The following is a 12,053-nucleotide window of genomic DNA, read 5'->3' on the forward strand; positions in this document are numbered from 1 at the left end:
CATCATTAGAGAAAATTAGGATAGAGGAGTATTAGTTTGTTTAGTCTTCCCTCCGAAAAATCTTGTAGAACATACGACTAACAAGTGATTCTGCTCATGTTCCATGGACCACAAGTTTTGTGGTTGTGATGTAACTCATTTTCTCTCCATTTATGCCAAAGTTGGACAATACAAAAATTGTATAATTTATGGAAATTGACATAACACAAGATAGTACAAATTAGTTAGTGCTAGTTGGGGTATATAGCATATGGTATGCTTCGTATAAAGAAAAACTCTAAATAAGAATAAGAATGTTTTAATTTTGCATATGAATTTTGTTCGGCTTTCAAGGGTTAGATCGGTTCTTTTTAATTGAATTTGTATTTATTTGACGTACATTTAAAAAAAAAAAAAAAAAAAAAAGAGTAAGAGATTATTACCGATGAGATGTGAGTTTTGGAATGAATCGGGTTGGATTTTTTTACTTAAATTTGTATATATTAAACTAAAATAAATAAAATAGTAAAAGTTAAAAATAAATAAAACAGTAAAATCTTATCACCCACCGGAAGTTGGATTTTCCAGAGATATGTGACTTTTGTGTTAGTAAGGACAAAGTTTTATGACTTTTGTGTTAGAAAACATAGTTAAGTGACTTTGGTGGAAAAAATCAAAGTTGTGTGACCATATGTGAAATTTATCCCCTAAATATGCATAATATTTCTTTTAAGGATACTGAATTTATTTACCCTTCAAGGTATTCATTCAATTTTGGTTTCTAATTTTTGTTTTCAACATTAAAAGCCCCAACTACCAAATTTACTAGAAGAATCAGAGAAAACTTTTGAAGTGTGGGTTACGCAAGTCTTTAACAATATTGACCCAAGTCAAGTGAAATGAGGTGTTGATACGGCTATAAATATGTATGGATTGTGATAATTGATTTTGTACGAAACATTCTGTTATTTGCTCAAAACAAACAAAAGAAAATGGCAAGTCTCTTTTTCTTTTATTCACTTCTCTGTTTTTTCTTTCTAAGTCAAAGCTTTTCTTCATCATCTGTGCATCATCTTTGCTCTTCCAGTGAAGCTTCTGCTTTGCTTCAATTTAAGAAACCCTTTGAAATCTCCGATGACTACTCTAATGAGTGTGATACTTCTTCTTTTCCCCCTTTGAAATCTAATGAGTGTGATACTTAAAAAATGCAACAATTAAATAAAAAAAGTAAAATAATTAAAATAGCTGCAAATAACATTCCGATTGGATATTTCTAGGCTTTTTTTTCTTTACTTAGTAAGTATTGAAGTTGTGTTGAGTTCCTTGAATCGCTTGTGCCTGCAAACGTGGGTTTTTTTTATTTATTCTTTTGACTATATGGGGTGCAACCCAATTTGCAGTATTTTACTTTTTTTATTTAATTGTTGCATTTTTTAATTTTATTTATTTTGTATTTTTAAATTAAGGAGTTTTTGATGGTATCAATCATTGTCATCCTTCCTAATTCCATTAAGCCTCTCCTAAATTAATTGATAGATTTAAGCTTCTAAATATTCAGATTCACCTCCATGTCTAATTCCATTGGCAACCTATGGGTAAATCTATGTGTTTAGATTTAGGATCTAATCATTTAATAACACATATAAGTTGCTATCAAAATCATAATTACATAACAACTTTTAGAACTTTCAGAAAATTAAAAAAGAGAAAAACAGAAATAGAACAGTTCAATTCAACAAGCTAAAGCACGCTAAAGCATAATATTGAATCTTTCCAAGCTAATAGGTTCAAGTTGGTTCTTTCAATCTTCAATTTTAAGTCTGCTGTCTCAGCCTTCTCTTCTAATTCCCTTATCATTTTCTTGGGAAAAGCACCTTCAAGAAATTCCACAACCCATTTTCTTACGAGCTTTAAACATGAGGCTCCACATGAAAGTTCCAACAACAAGTCCACAACTGTACCCTATGACCATTTTCCCATGTAAATCCACTAGCTCAAATATGAATCTTCTTCTTCATCCAACTCCAATGGCGAGGAACATGTGATGGATCACTCATTCCACATTGCTTTGATAAAGGAGGACCATATAAACCAAGGTTTCCACCAAATGAATCATTTTCGAATGTGTTGAATTGAAGACCTCGAGGAATGTGTCCAACAAGAATATTTTGAGAGAGGTTTAACTTTGCCAAAAATGTTAGCCTTGTCAATCCCTGCGGAATCTTCCCAATGAGCCGATTCCAAGAGAGATCTAATGCTTCTAAGTTGTGAGATAAATGTAGTTCATCTAGCTTTTGAAGCATGCTGGCATTGCTAGGCAGTGGACCAGATAGGGAATTACTCAACAAGTCTAAGTTTTCAAGACCTGTCAAGCTTAAAATGGAAGAGGGAAACGAACCAATGAACCTATTAGTGGAAAGATTCAATACAACTAGCTCTTGGAGGTTAGAGAAAACATCAGGAATTTCGCCTCCAAGTGAATTAGATGAAAGTTCTAAAAGTGTGAGCTGCTTCACTTCAGAGATTGTGGAAGGAATCTGGCCAGTGAAATGATTAGCACCTAAATCTAACTCCCTAATTTGGGTTAGGTTGCCAATGGAATTAGGAATCCGGCCAGTGAAATGATTAGCACTTAAATCTAACTCCTTAATTTGGGTTAATCTATCAAATGGAATTAGGAATCCGGATAGGATGAAATGATTGATACCTAAATCTAACTCCTTAATTTAAATTAGGAATACAAAATAAATAATTTTAACTAAAATCTAACTCCCTAATTTGGGTAAAAAAATAAAATGGAACCAGAAGAGAGAGTCACACCCAGAGAGTCAAAAGAATTCAAAAAACTCAAGTTTGCCAATTTTTCGAAACAGGCGCTCAACACAACTTCAATATTACTAAGTTTCGAAATATCCATACTCCAACAAGAGTGTTATTTGAAGATGATGGATCTTTGGTAAAACTCCTTTATTTAAGATCATTTTTTCAAGTATCACAAAATGATTAGATTTCCAAGTTTGGGGAAAGAAGAAGTATCACACTCATTAGAGTAGTCATCGGAGATTTCAAAGGGTTTCTTAAATTGAAGCAAAGCAGAAGCTTCACTGGAAGAGCAAAGATGATGCACAGATGATGAAGAAAAGCTTTGACTTAGAAAGAAATAATAGAGAAGTGAATAAAAGAAAAAGAGACTTGCCATTTTCTTTTGTTTGTTTTGAGCAAATAACAGAATGTTTCGTACAAAATCAATTATCACAATCCATACATATTTATAGCTGTATCAACACCTCATTTCACTTGACTTGGGTCAATATTGTTAAAGACTTGCGTAACCCACACTTCAAAAGTTTTCTACAGATTCTTCTAGTAAATTTGGTAGTTGGGGCTTTTAATGTTGAAAACAAAAATTAGAAACCAAAATTGAATGAATACCTTGAAGGGTAAATAAATTCAGTATCCTTAAAAGAAATATTATGCATATTTAGGGGATAAATTTCACATATGGTCACACAACTTTGATTTTTTCCACCAAAGTCACTTAACTATGTTTTCTAACACAAAAGTCATAAAACTTTGTCCTTACTAACACAAAAGTCACATATGCTGGAAAATCCAACTTCCGGTGGGTCATAAGATTTTACTATTTTATTTATTTTTAACTTTTACTATTTTATTTATTTTTAGTTTAATATATACAAATTTAATTTAAAAAATCCAACCCGATTCATTCCAAAACTCATATCTCACCGGTAATAATCTCTTACTCTTTTTTTTTTTTTTTTTTTTTAAAATGTACGTCAAATAAATACAAATTCAATTAAAAAGAACCGATCTAACCCGAGCCGAACAAAATTCATATGCAAAATTAAAACATTCTTATTCTTATTTAGAGTTTTTCTTTATACGAAGCATACCATATGCTATATACCCCAACTAGCACTAACTAATTTGTACTATCTTGTGTTATGTCAATTTCCATAAATTATACAATTTTTGTATTGTCCAACTTTGGCATAAATGGAGAGAAAATGAGCTACATCACAACCACAAAACTTGTGGTCCATGGAACATGAGCAGTCACTTGTTAGTCGTATGTTCTACAAGATTTTTCAGAGGGAAGACTAAACAAACTAATACTCCCTCTATCCTAATTTTCTCTAATGATGTGTTCGTTTCGACTTTTGAGGTCATCGACTAAACACCTAACACGGGTTCTGCTGAAAATTTCTCTGCATTGTGTGTTAGCAAGACGGCGTGACTAGGTCTCATTACATATAACACACACTACTGAGATATTTTTCTACAGAACTTCTAACAAATTTTCTGCAGAGATAGTTTGGCATATTATTTAGTTTTCAGCAGACTTCTCAAAGGATAGAAACAAAGAAATTACATCAAATTTCCAAACACTAATCATTCAAAGATTCCAAAACTGCAACATACAAGATTATGCTAATTGTATGGGATTCTATTACTAGAACAAATACAGAAATATTGCTTCCTTTAAGCTGCCTATCTATTAGATTTTGACAATTAGTAGGTAGTAGCGAAAATTATACTTTCATGGATCAGGGGAGAAGACTTAACAAACTAATACTCCTGTCCTAATTTTCTTTAATGATGTGTTTAGCAGAAAATTTCTCTGCAATGTGTGCTAGCAAGATAGTGCAACTTGGTCTCGTTACGCATAACACACACTGCTGAGATATTTTCTACAGAGATAGTTTGGCATATTATTTAGTTTTCCACAAGACTTCACAAAGGATAGAGACGAAGAAATTACATTAAATTTCCAAACACTGATCGTTCACGGATTCCTTTTTTTTTTTTTTAAAGATTATTTTTATTACATAGGGGGAAGGGGATTGTTCACGGATTCCAAAACTGCAACCTACAAAATTATGCTAATTGTGTGGGGTTCTATTTAAAACAAATACAAAAATGCTTCCTTTAAGATGCCTATCAATTAGATTTTGACAATTCGGACAAGACAAGTCTAACTTACGTAGAACAAGGGGTTAAAAACTTATCGGGGCCCAATCATACTTTCATGCATCAGTTCTTTACAGCTAACAACTCTGCTATTCTTGGCCCATCAACATAGTTTTCCACAAGACTTATCATAGAGAGATATTATTGCTTGACTAAGTCAAGTGAGAAAAAGAAATGAACAATAAAGACATATGACGTAACTTCATTTCCTTCTACTTGGAGTATGTAAGAAGACTCGGTTTTTTCTTATTTATAAAAAGGCAATGGTAATATATCTTCATCTATTCAAGGATCTAATAATGGTCAGGTTGATAATTCCCTTCCCCTTCTCCTCATGGGACCCTGAGGTGTACATTAAAGAGAGAAAAGAAAAAGGTGAAGACATGTTGAGAAATTTTCTCATATCACCAAAGCACTGACTTAAAAAATGCAACATGCCTAACGCACACTTCAGAAATTTTCTCATATCACCAAAGCACTGACTTAAAAAATGCAACATGCCTAACGCACACTTCAGAAATTTTCTCATATCACCAAAGCACTAACTTAAAAAAGGCAACATGCCTAACGCACACTTCAGAAATTTTCCACGGATTCTACCAAATGCACCTATTCCACTTGCCTTTAACAATTCATCACCAAATCAAAAAAAAAAACAAAATGAAAAATAACTTAAAAAAAAAAAATTTAAAAATAAAAAAAAAAAAAAAAAAAAAAAAAAAAAACAACAACAACAGAGATGAAAATTAACTAAAAATCCAAAATTTAAAGTAAAAACAAAACAGAAAAAGCAAAGAGTATAGTTGACTAACCAGATGAATACGTTGTTTGGATGGAGCCTTTTCAGATTTAAGAAAAGCAACTATTATACCAACTCCAAATGCTATTCCAATTACAACCCCTATAATAAATGACATTTTATTCCACTTATTCTTCAATATTTTTCAAAATGATCTGACAAAAAAGGTGAGATTTTTAATCTGTTTTTGGAGTATTCTTCTTGTGGGGTTTTCCTAAAAGATGAATTCTTGAAAAAAAAAATTGTATTTTGAGACTCAATAAAGTTGAAAAATGAAGTAAAGGTGGGATTTTTAATCTGTTTTTAGAGTTCTCTTCTGGTGGGGTTTTCCTAAAAGGTGAATTCTTGGAAAAAAAAATTGGATGTTGAGATTCAGTGACACTGAAATTTGTTGGAAAATGTACGGAAAGGTGAGCCTTTAAATTTCTTTTGGGGTTTCTTCTTTTTTTTATTTTTTATTTTATTTATTCAAATGGTGAATTGTCGAAAAGGGGAAAAAATATAGGTAGATATTTGTGAGTTTTTAGTTAAAATTGTTCTTTATCTATAGGAGTAGGTGTATTTTGATCTCTAAATGTAATCTTGAGCATCCTTTAAATTTTGTTAAAGTGGAGCATTTTTGGTCCAATTAATAGAATATTCGTAAAAACAAATGGTGCCTACCAAATAGCACGGTAAAAATCGATTGGAAAAAACTGACTGACTCGAGAGTTTTGATCCCGATTTTTTTAAAAATAAACCCAATTGAGCTCGATCGTTTTTCTATTCGCCAAAAACTGACTGAACTCGGTCAGTTATTTTAACAGTTTGATCGCAGTTTTGACCAAAAACTAACCAAGCTCAGCCGGTTTCTTGATTTCTTTTTAAAAAAAAAAAAAAAAAAAAAAAAACTGACCGAGCCATATCAGTTACAGTAAAAATATTTTTAAGGAATATTTAAACGATCAAGCTCGGATGGATTTTATACATCAGCTATCCATTGTTCCTTACTTTTACCTACCTAAACTATCACTCCCTTTTGTATTAAAACACACTTCAATGCAGAATTGGTCAACTAGCATATTTGGCTTCTTTCTTGAAGTGGTGACCACTCTAAAGTTTTTCCAATTTTCTTTATGTTAAATTGAGGGATCAGGAAAAGGAACCAAACAGCGGGACAGTAAAAATTGTATCCACACTTTTAATCTCTTACGAGCATCAAGGGCGAAGCTTGGGGACGCAAGAGAGTTCATCCGCATGTTAATTTTATAGTGTTCTGCATGACTTCTTCAAAGGATAGAGAAGACTAACACCAAATAATAATTGTCTTATGCAACTTCGAATAAGTGTTGTTATAGGACTTTAAAAAGAACTCAAATTCGCTCTTTAAGTCTTTGATTACCATATCGTATGAAAAGAAAAAAAAACGTGAAAAATTGTATTCCTTCTATTTGAATTTATTTGTCTTACTTTATTTTTAGTCCGTTTAAAAAATAATGTCTCTTTCGTTTTTTGACAATTTTTTAATTCAATTTTTCTTCATGGCATGTTTAAGACCACAAAATTAAAGGTCATTTTGATACATTCCACATATCTTTAATTTAAGTTCAGAAGATTCAAAAATCTTCTTTACTTTCTTAAACTCCATATCAAATCAAAATCAGACAAACAAATTGAAACGGAGGGAGTGTCTCATAGAAGGATCATAATTTGCACATACCACAAAAAATCTATTAGAGGACTGTTTTGATCGAAATTTACACTTTTGATAACTCAAAAAAAAAAAAAAAATTTAGAGGACTGGGATAGTAACGTTATTTCTTCGTAAATGAATCAAAACAGGCACAAAAAAAGAAACAACTTTTTACTAAAGATTTTGGTCTTCTGCTCTTTTTCTTATGCAAATCTAGCAGTGATCTAACATTTTTCTCATTCATTGATGCTCAAAATCATGGAAGAAACAAGTTGCCATCACAAACTCTAAAAAAAAAAAAAAAAGAAGTTCCTGTTGCACTTCAACAATTCATATTTAATAGTACTTCAATAAGAGGTGTTGACCTAGTCTTCAGAAAACTAACCTTTAAGTCAATTTTGCTATATACATAAGAGGGAAATTATGTCATACATGAACTGCAAAACTAACATTAAATGCTATTAATTAAGTATCATATGAACTATGTTAGGGTTTTGGATTATTAACTTATGATTGTTGTAGTCATATGGGTGATGAAGAATGATGTTACTTTCATCAAATTGAGATTGTAGAATCACCTAGAAGTAATAGAATAGGAATTGGGTGAAGAAACATCATTAATGGAGATTGTGAAGCTTTATGCCCACCAAGTGTTTGATAAAATGCTTAGATGACCAAAGCATAGATATTATTGCTAATATAGAATCCCTTTGACTTGTATTGATACAGATTAAAGTTGGAAGGGTTGACGAATGTTGTATTACACTCAAAGGCTGGAATTAAGGTATGTGAGGCTAACTATCTATGTTAGGGAATATTCATGTTTCTCCCTACGCCTCATTCTTCATACTTGCCAGTAATTTGACTCAGAATACAGTTTAGCCCTAGTTTCATGATATGTTGTAGAACTGTTATTTTCTAGGGTTGCGGTTACAGAATTCGTTCATGGTTGTCAATTTGAATATCATGAACTCAACACGAAATCTTTATAGACTTATGCATTGTTACCACATGAGTCTTAGTCTAGAAATTCAGATGCTCGAAACGATCAATGTTCGATTCGATCCGAGATGTCTATTTCAGTTCAGTATTTTTCATTGTTGTTATGGTCTCAGTCTTTATTAATTAACCATAATTGAACATATGTGATTTTGCCCAAGGGCACAATCTTATGTATACGTATACATGGCCGAGGCTATTGACTGACGCACTACTAGGCCGAGGCCATAACGTGCATTTATTATTGGGCCGAGGCCCCACATATACAAACACGGATAATACAGATGATTCAGATACAGAGCAGGGAGTATTCATATCTCTACTTCCTTGCTATTATAGTTACATTTATCGATTTCGGTTTCGGTTCCGGATTTTATTGTTTCGGTTGCTTTACATACCAACATAATTCAAATGTGTTGATGTCCCTTTTTATTGCTTGGGGGCACTGCATCTCGCGATGCGCAACGACATACAGGTTGACGATCAGCTACTTAGGAGTGTTCGTATCAGCTACTGTGGTGAGCCCCAGTTTCCTTCGGGGCGATATCAGTCATGCAGTTCTTACAGCTTTCTAGACAGTTACCTTTTTGTATTCATTAGAGGCTTCATAGACACAGTTCAGACAGTCAGAAGCGGTGATTCTGCTAGAAGGTTTTGGTTCGAAACTCCTCCAAAGGTTGATCCAGATGCTTCATACAAATTTGGTATCATAGCTGAGTAGTTTATATTTCATGACCATTTTTCTAAATTATACTTTACCACATGATGATGATTGTGCACGTCTGAATTCTTATCATATAGAGAAGTGAAAGTGTACCCCAAATTATCGGGTATTTTGCCATTATTGGTAGTTCAATGTATCATTTTGTTATCATGGTGGGGGGATTTTTATTTAGTGTTCGGATGTCATTCCTTCCAGGCGATCTTGGACAAACATATAATTCTCTTTCGACGCTTCAGCATTCCATGAGTAGTGGAGCCAAGAGTGTCTTATTTGTGGAAGATCTCTCTTACGCAGACAGACATAAGTACCATGATGTTGGAGTCCGTTGGGATTCATGGGGCCGTTGTGCAGTTATCTAAAAAATTTGCAAACGTGGGTTTTTTATTTATTCTTTTGACTATATGGGGTGCAGTTATCTGATTTGCAGCTATTTTAATTATTTTACTTTTTTTATTTAATTGTTGCATTTTTTAATTTTATTTATTTTGTATTTTTAAATTCTGATTTTTGTGGTGATGACACTTGTCATCCTATCCTTCTTTTGCCTCTCCTATTCTATATTGATAGATTTGCTTCTAAATATTCGAGATTCACCTCCATGTCTAAATCAGATGTATGGGTAAATCTATGTGTTTAGGTGGATCATTCTGCTATAATAACACATATAAGTTGCTATCAAAACATAATTACATAACAACAAACAGAAAATTAAAAAGAGAAAAACAGAAATAGAACAGTTCAATTAGACAACAAGCTAAAGCACGGACTAAAGCATAATACTGACCCAGGCTAAAGGCAAGTTGGCTCTTTCAATCTTCAATTAAGTCCGCTGTCTCAGCCTTCTCTTCTGTGCCCTTATCATTTTCTTGGGAAAAGCACCTTCAAGAAATTTCACAACCCATTTTGGCTTACGAGTTTTAAACATGAGGCTCCACATGAAAGTTCCAACAACAAGTCCACAACTATATTCTATGACCACTGATTCCCATGTAAATCCACTAGCAAAATATGAATCTTCCTCTTCATCCAACTCCAATGGCTGAGGAACATGTGATGGATCACTCATTCCACATTTCTTTGATAAAGGAGGACCACATAAACCAAGGTTTCCACGAAATGAATCATTTTCTAATGTGTTGAATTGTAGACCTCGAGGAATGTGTCCAACAAGAAGATTTTGAGAGAGGTTTAACTTTGCCAAAAATGTTAGCCTTGTCAATCCCTGCGGAATCTTCCCAATGAGCCGATTCCAAGAGAGATCTAATGCTTCAAGCGTATTCAATTGCCCCAGTTACATTGGAATATCAAAAGCTACACTAAAGGTGTGATTCCTCCACAGGCAAGTTTGCTTTCAAATGTGGAGGTCTTCTTTCTTTTGCACATAACATATCAGATGAAAGTCCTGTTGAAACTCTTAAAAGAATGGTGGCCATAAAGGAATTGGTGAAGACTCGTGTACATGTTGAGGTCGCGGCACCCTCCAAGGAACCAAAGGAAGATCACACCTAAGCCAGTTGCTCCTACAACTGACCAAATTTTAGCAATTAAGGTACAATACAACATTTATCAGTCACTGTTCTTTCTTAGTCATTCTTTTTTCTTCCTCTTGGAATCCCTTTTAACGATTAAGATGGTGGAACAGATTGTTTGGACATGTCTATATGGCGAGGACATTTGGTGGTGTGAAGTATGGATAGGACGACCAACTTGTTAACTGTCTATGTACATGTCAGTCTAAACATGGATTATTTCATTGCCAGAATCAACATTAGGTAAATTGCAAGTACACTAGAAAACGTTCCAACTCCAGTAGTTACTTCAAATAGAGATATGTATCTATTTTCTGAGATGATATACCATCGGAAATTGGCAATGATATGTCTTCCCAGCATTTTTTGGTATGTGCACAAGCAGAACATATTCTGCAGAATGTTGTAACACATTAGTGATCGGAACAGAGTACAACGGTAGAGTTAGATCTTTGGAAAACTGACCTCTAAAAATTCTAACGGAAGGCTTCGACGGCAAAATGTTTAAGCAAGATATTTTCATTTCATTTTAAATATATATGGTACTTTGTTTGATTGATAGTTTTTAAATTATAGAGCTACAGAGTAATGAGTTGATGAAAGAATTGTAATGATAACTACAAACTGCTATATGGGTGGTTTTAAGATGAAATATCTGTAGTCTATTTGTTGTGCTTGGAAGATCTAATATTGATTCTTATTCTGTTTTGTAAAAAACTGGTAGTTATGGGTAAAACTTCCATACGACGTATGGAACTTCTTTACAAAGAACATTACTAAGTTAAATTATTAGTAAACTTACTTATTAGTGGCTAAGTGAACACAATCAGTTTAAATTTCTTTACATAGAACATTACTAACTTTTTTATGAATCCAAGCTTTTGATTCCACCTATTGTCTATGGCTTTGGTAAGGATCTTTTCTGACATAAGTTTTAAGCCTTGATCTAATATTATTTTCAACTATTTCTCATATATGTGATTCTTACTATTTGATCCAGGAAAGACTTTAGACATAGTAAGAGCTGCAGAGGAGGAAGAAATTGAAAATATTGGTCATCATCTTGGTCTAAATCATAAATAATTGTAAGCCAGAAGAGAAAACTAAGGTCCATGTGATATAAATTTAGCGGTATTGCATATCGTCTATTTCTTATCAATATCTTCCATTGCCTTTAAATTGATAAGAACAGATCTTAAATGTTAATCATAAGTACCCTTAACTTATTTGACTCAAAATAGGAGTCTTCTACATGTTTATCTGCAAGCAACGCTTGCATAATGGCGTGAAGTCATGAACCAACAGAAAATAAAGAACATGATTTTCTGTTTATTAAACGTGTTGGCTGCATATATAATT

The 12,053-nt window shown here is 33.0% G+C and overlaps 1 protein-coding gene across 1 annotated transcript; it reads right to left on the minus strand.

The window, feature by feature from the left end:
- Positions 1–1,973: 1,973 nt before the first annotated feature.
- Positions 1,974–3,178, minus strand: LOC132066391 (probable inactive leucine-rich repeat receptor kinase XIAO). The gene is made up of 2 exons (XM_059459714.1): positions 3,021–3,178; positions 1,974–2,640 (listed from the first exon to the last, which is right to left on the minus strand). Exons 1-2 carry the CDS (start codon positions 3,176–3,178, stop codon positions 1,974–1,976), a joined length of 825 nt encoding a protein of 274 aa, XP_059315697.1.
- Between the last annotated feature and the right edge of the window lie 8,875 nt (positions 3,179–12,053).

Source organism: Lycium ferocissimum, chromosome 1 (genome assembly GCF_029784015.1).
Source record: "Lycium ferocissimum isolate CSIRO_LF1 chromosome 1, AGI_CSIRO_Lferr_CH_V1, whole genome shotgun sequence".
Taxonomy (NCBI): Eukaryota; Viridiplantae; Streptophyta; class Magnoliopsida; order Solanales; family Solanaceae; genus Lycium; species Lycium ferocissimum.

Bases quoted from the DNA above. Each gene is read 5' to 3' on its own strand.
- LOC132066391 (XM_059459714.1), bottom strand. From the start codon at position 3,178: ATGGCAAGTCTCTTTTTCTTTTATTCACTTCTCTATTATTTCTTTCTA. The intron at 2,641-3,020 runs GTGTGATACTTC...TCCATTTGATAG, and splicing joins TCCGATGACTACTCTAATGA to ATTAACCCAAATTAAGGAGT.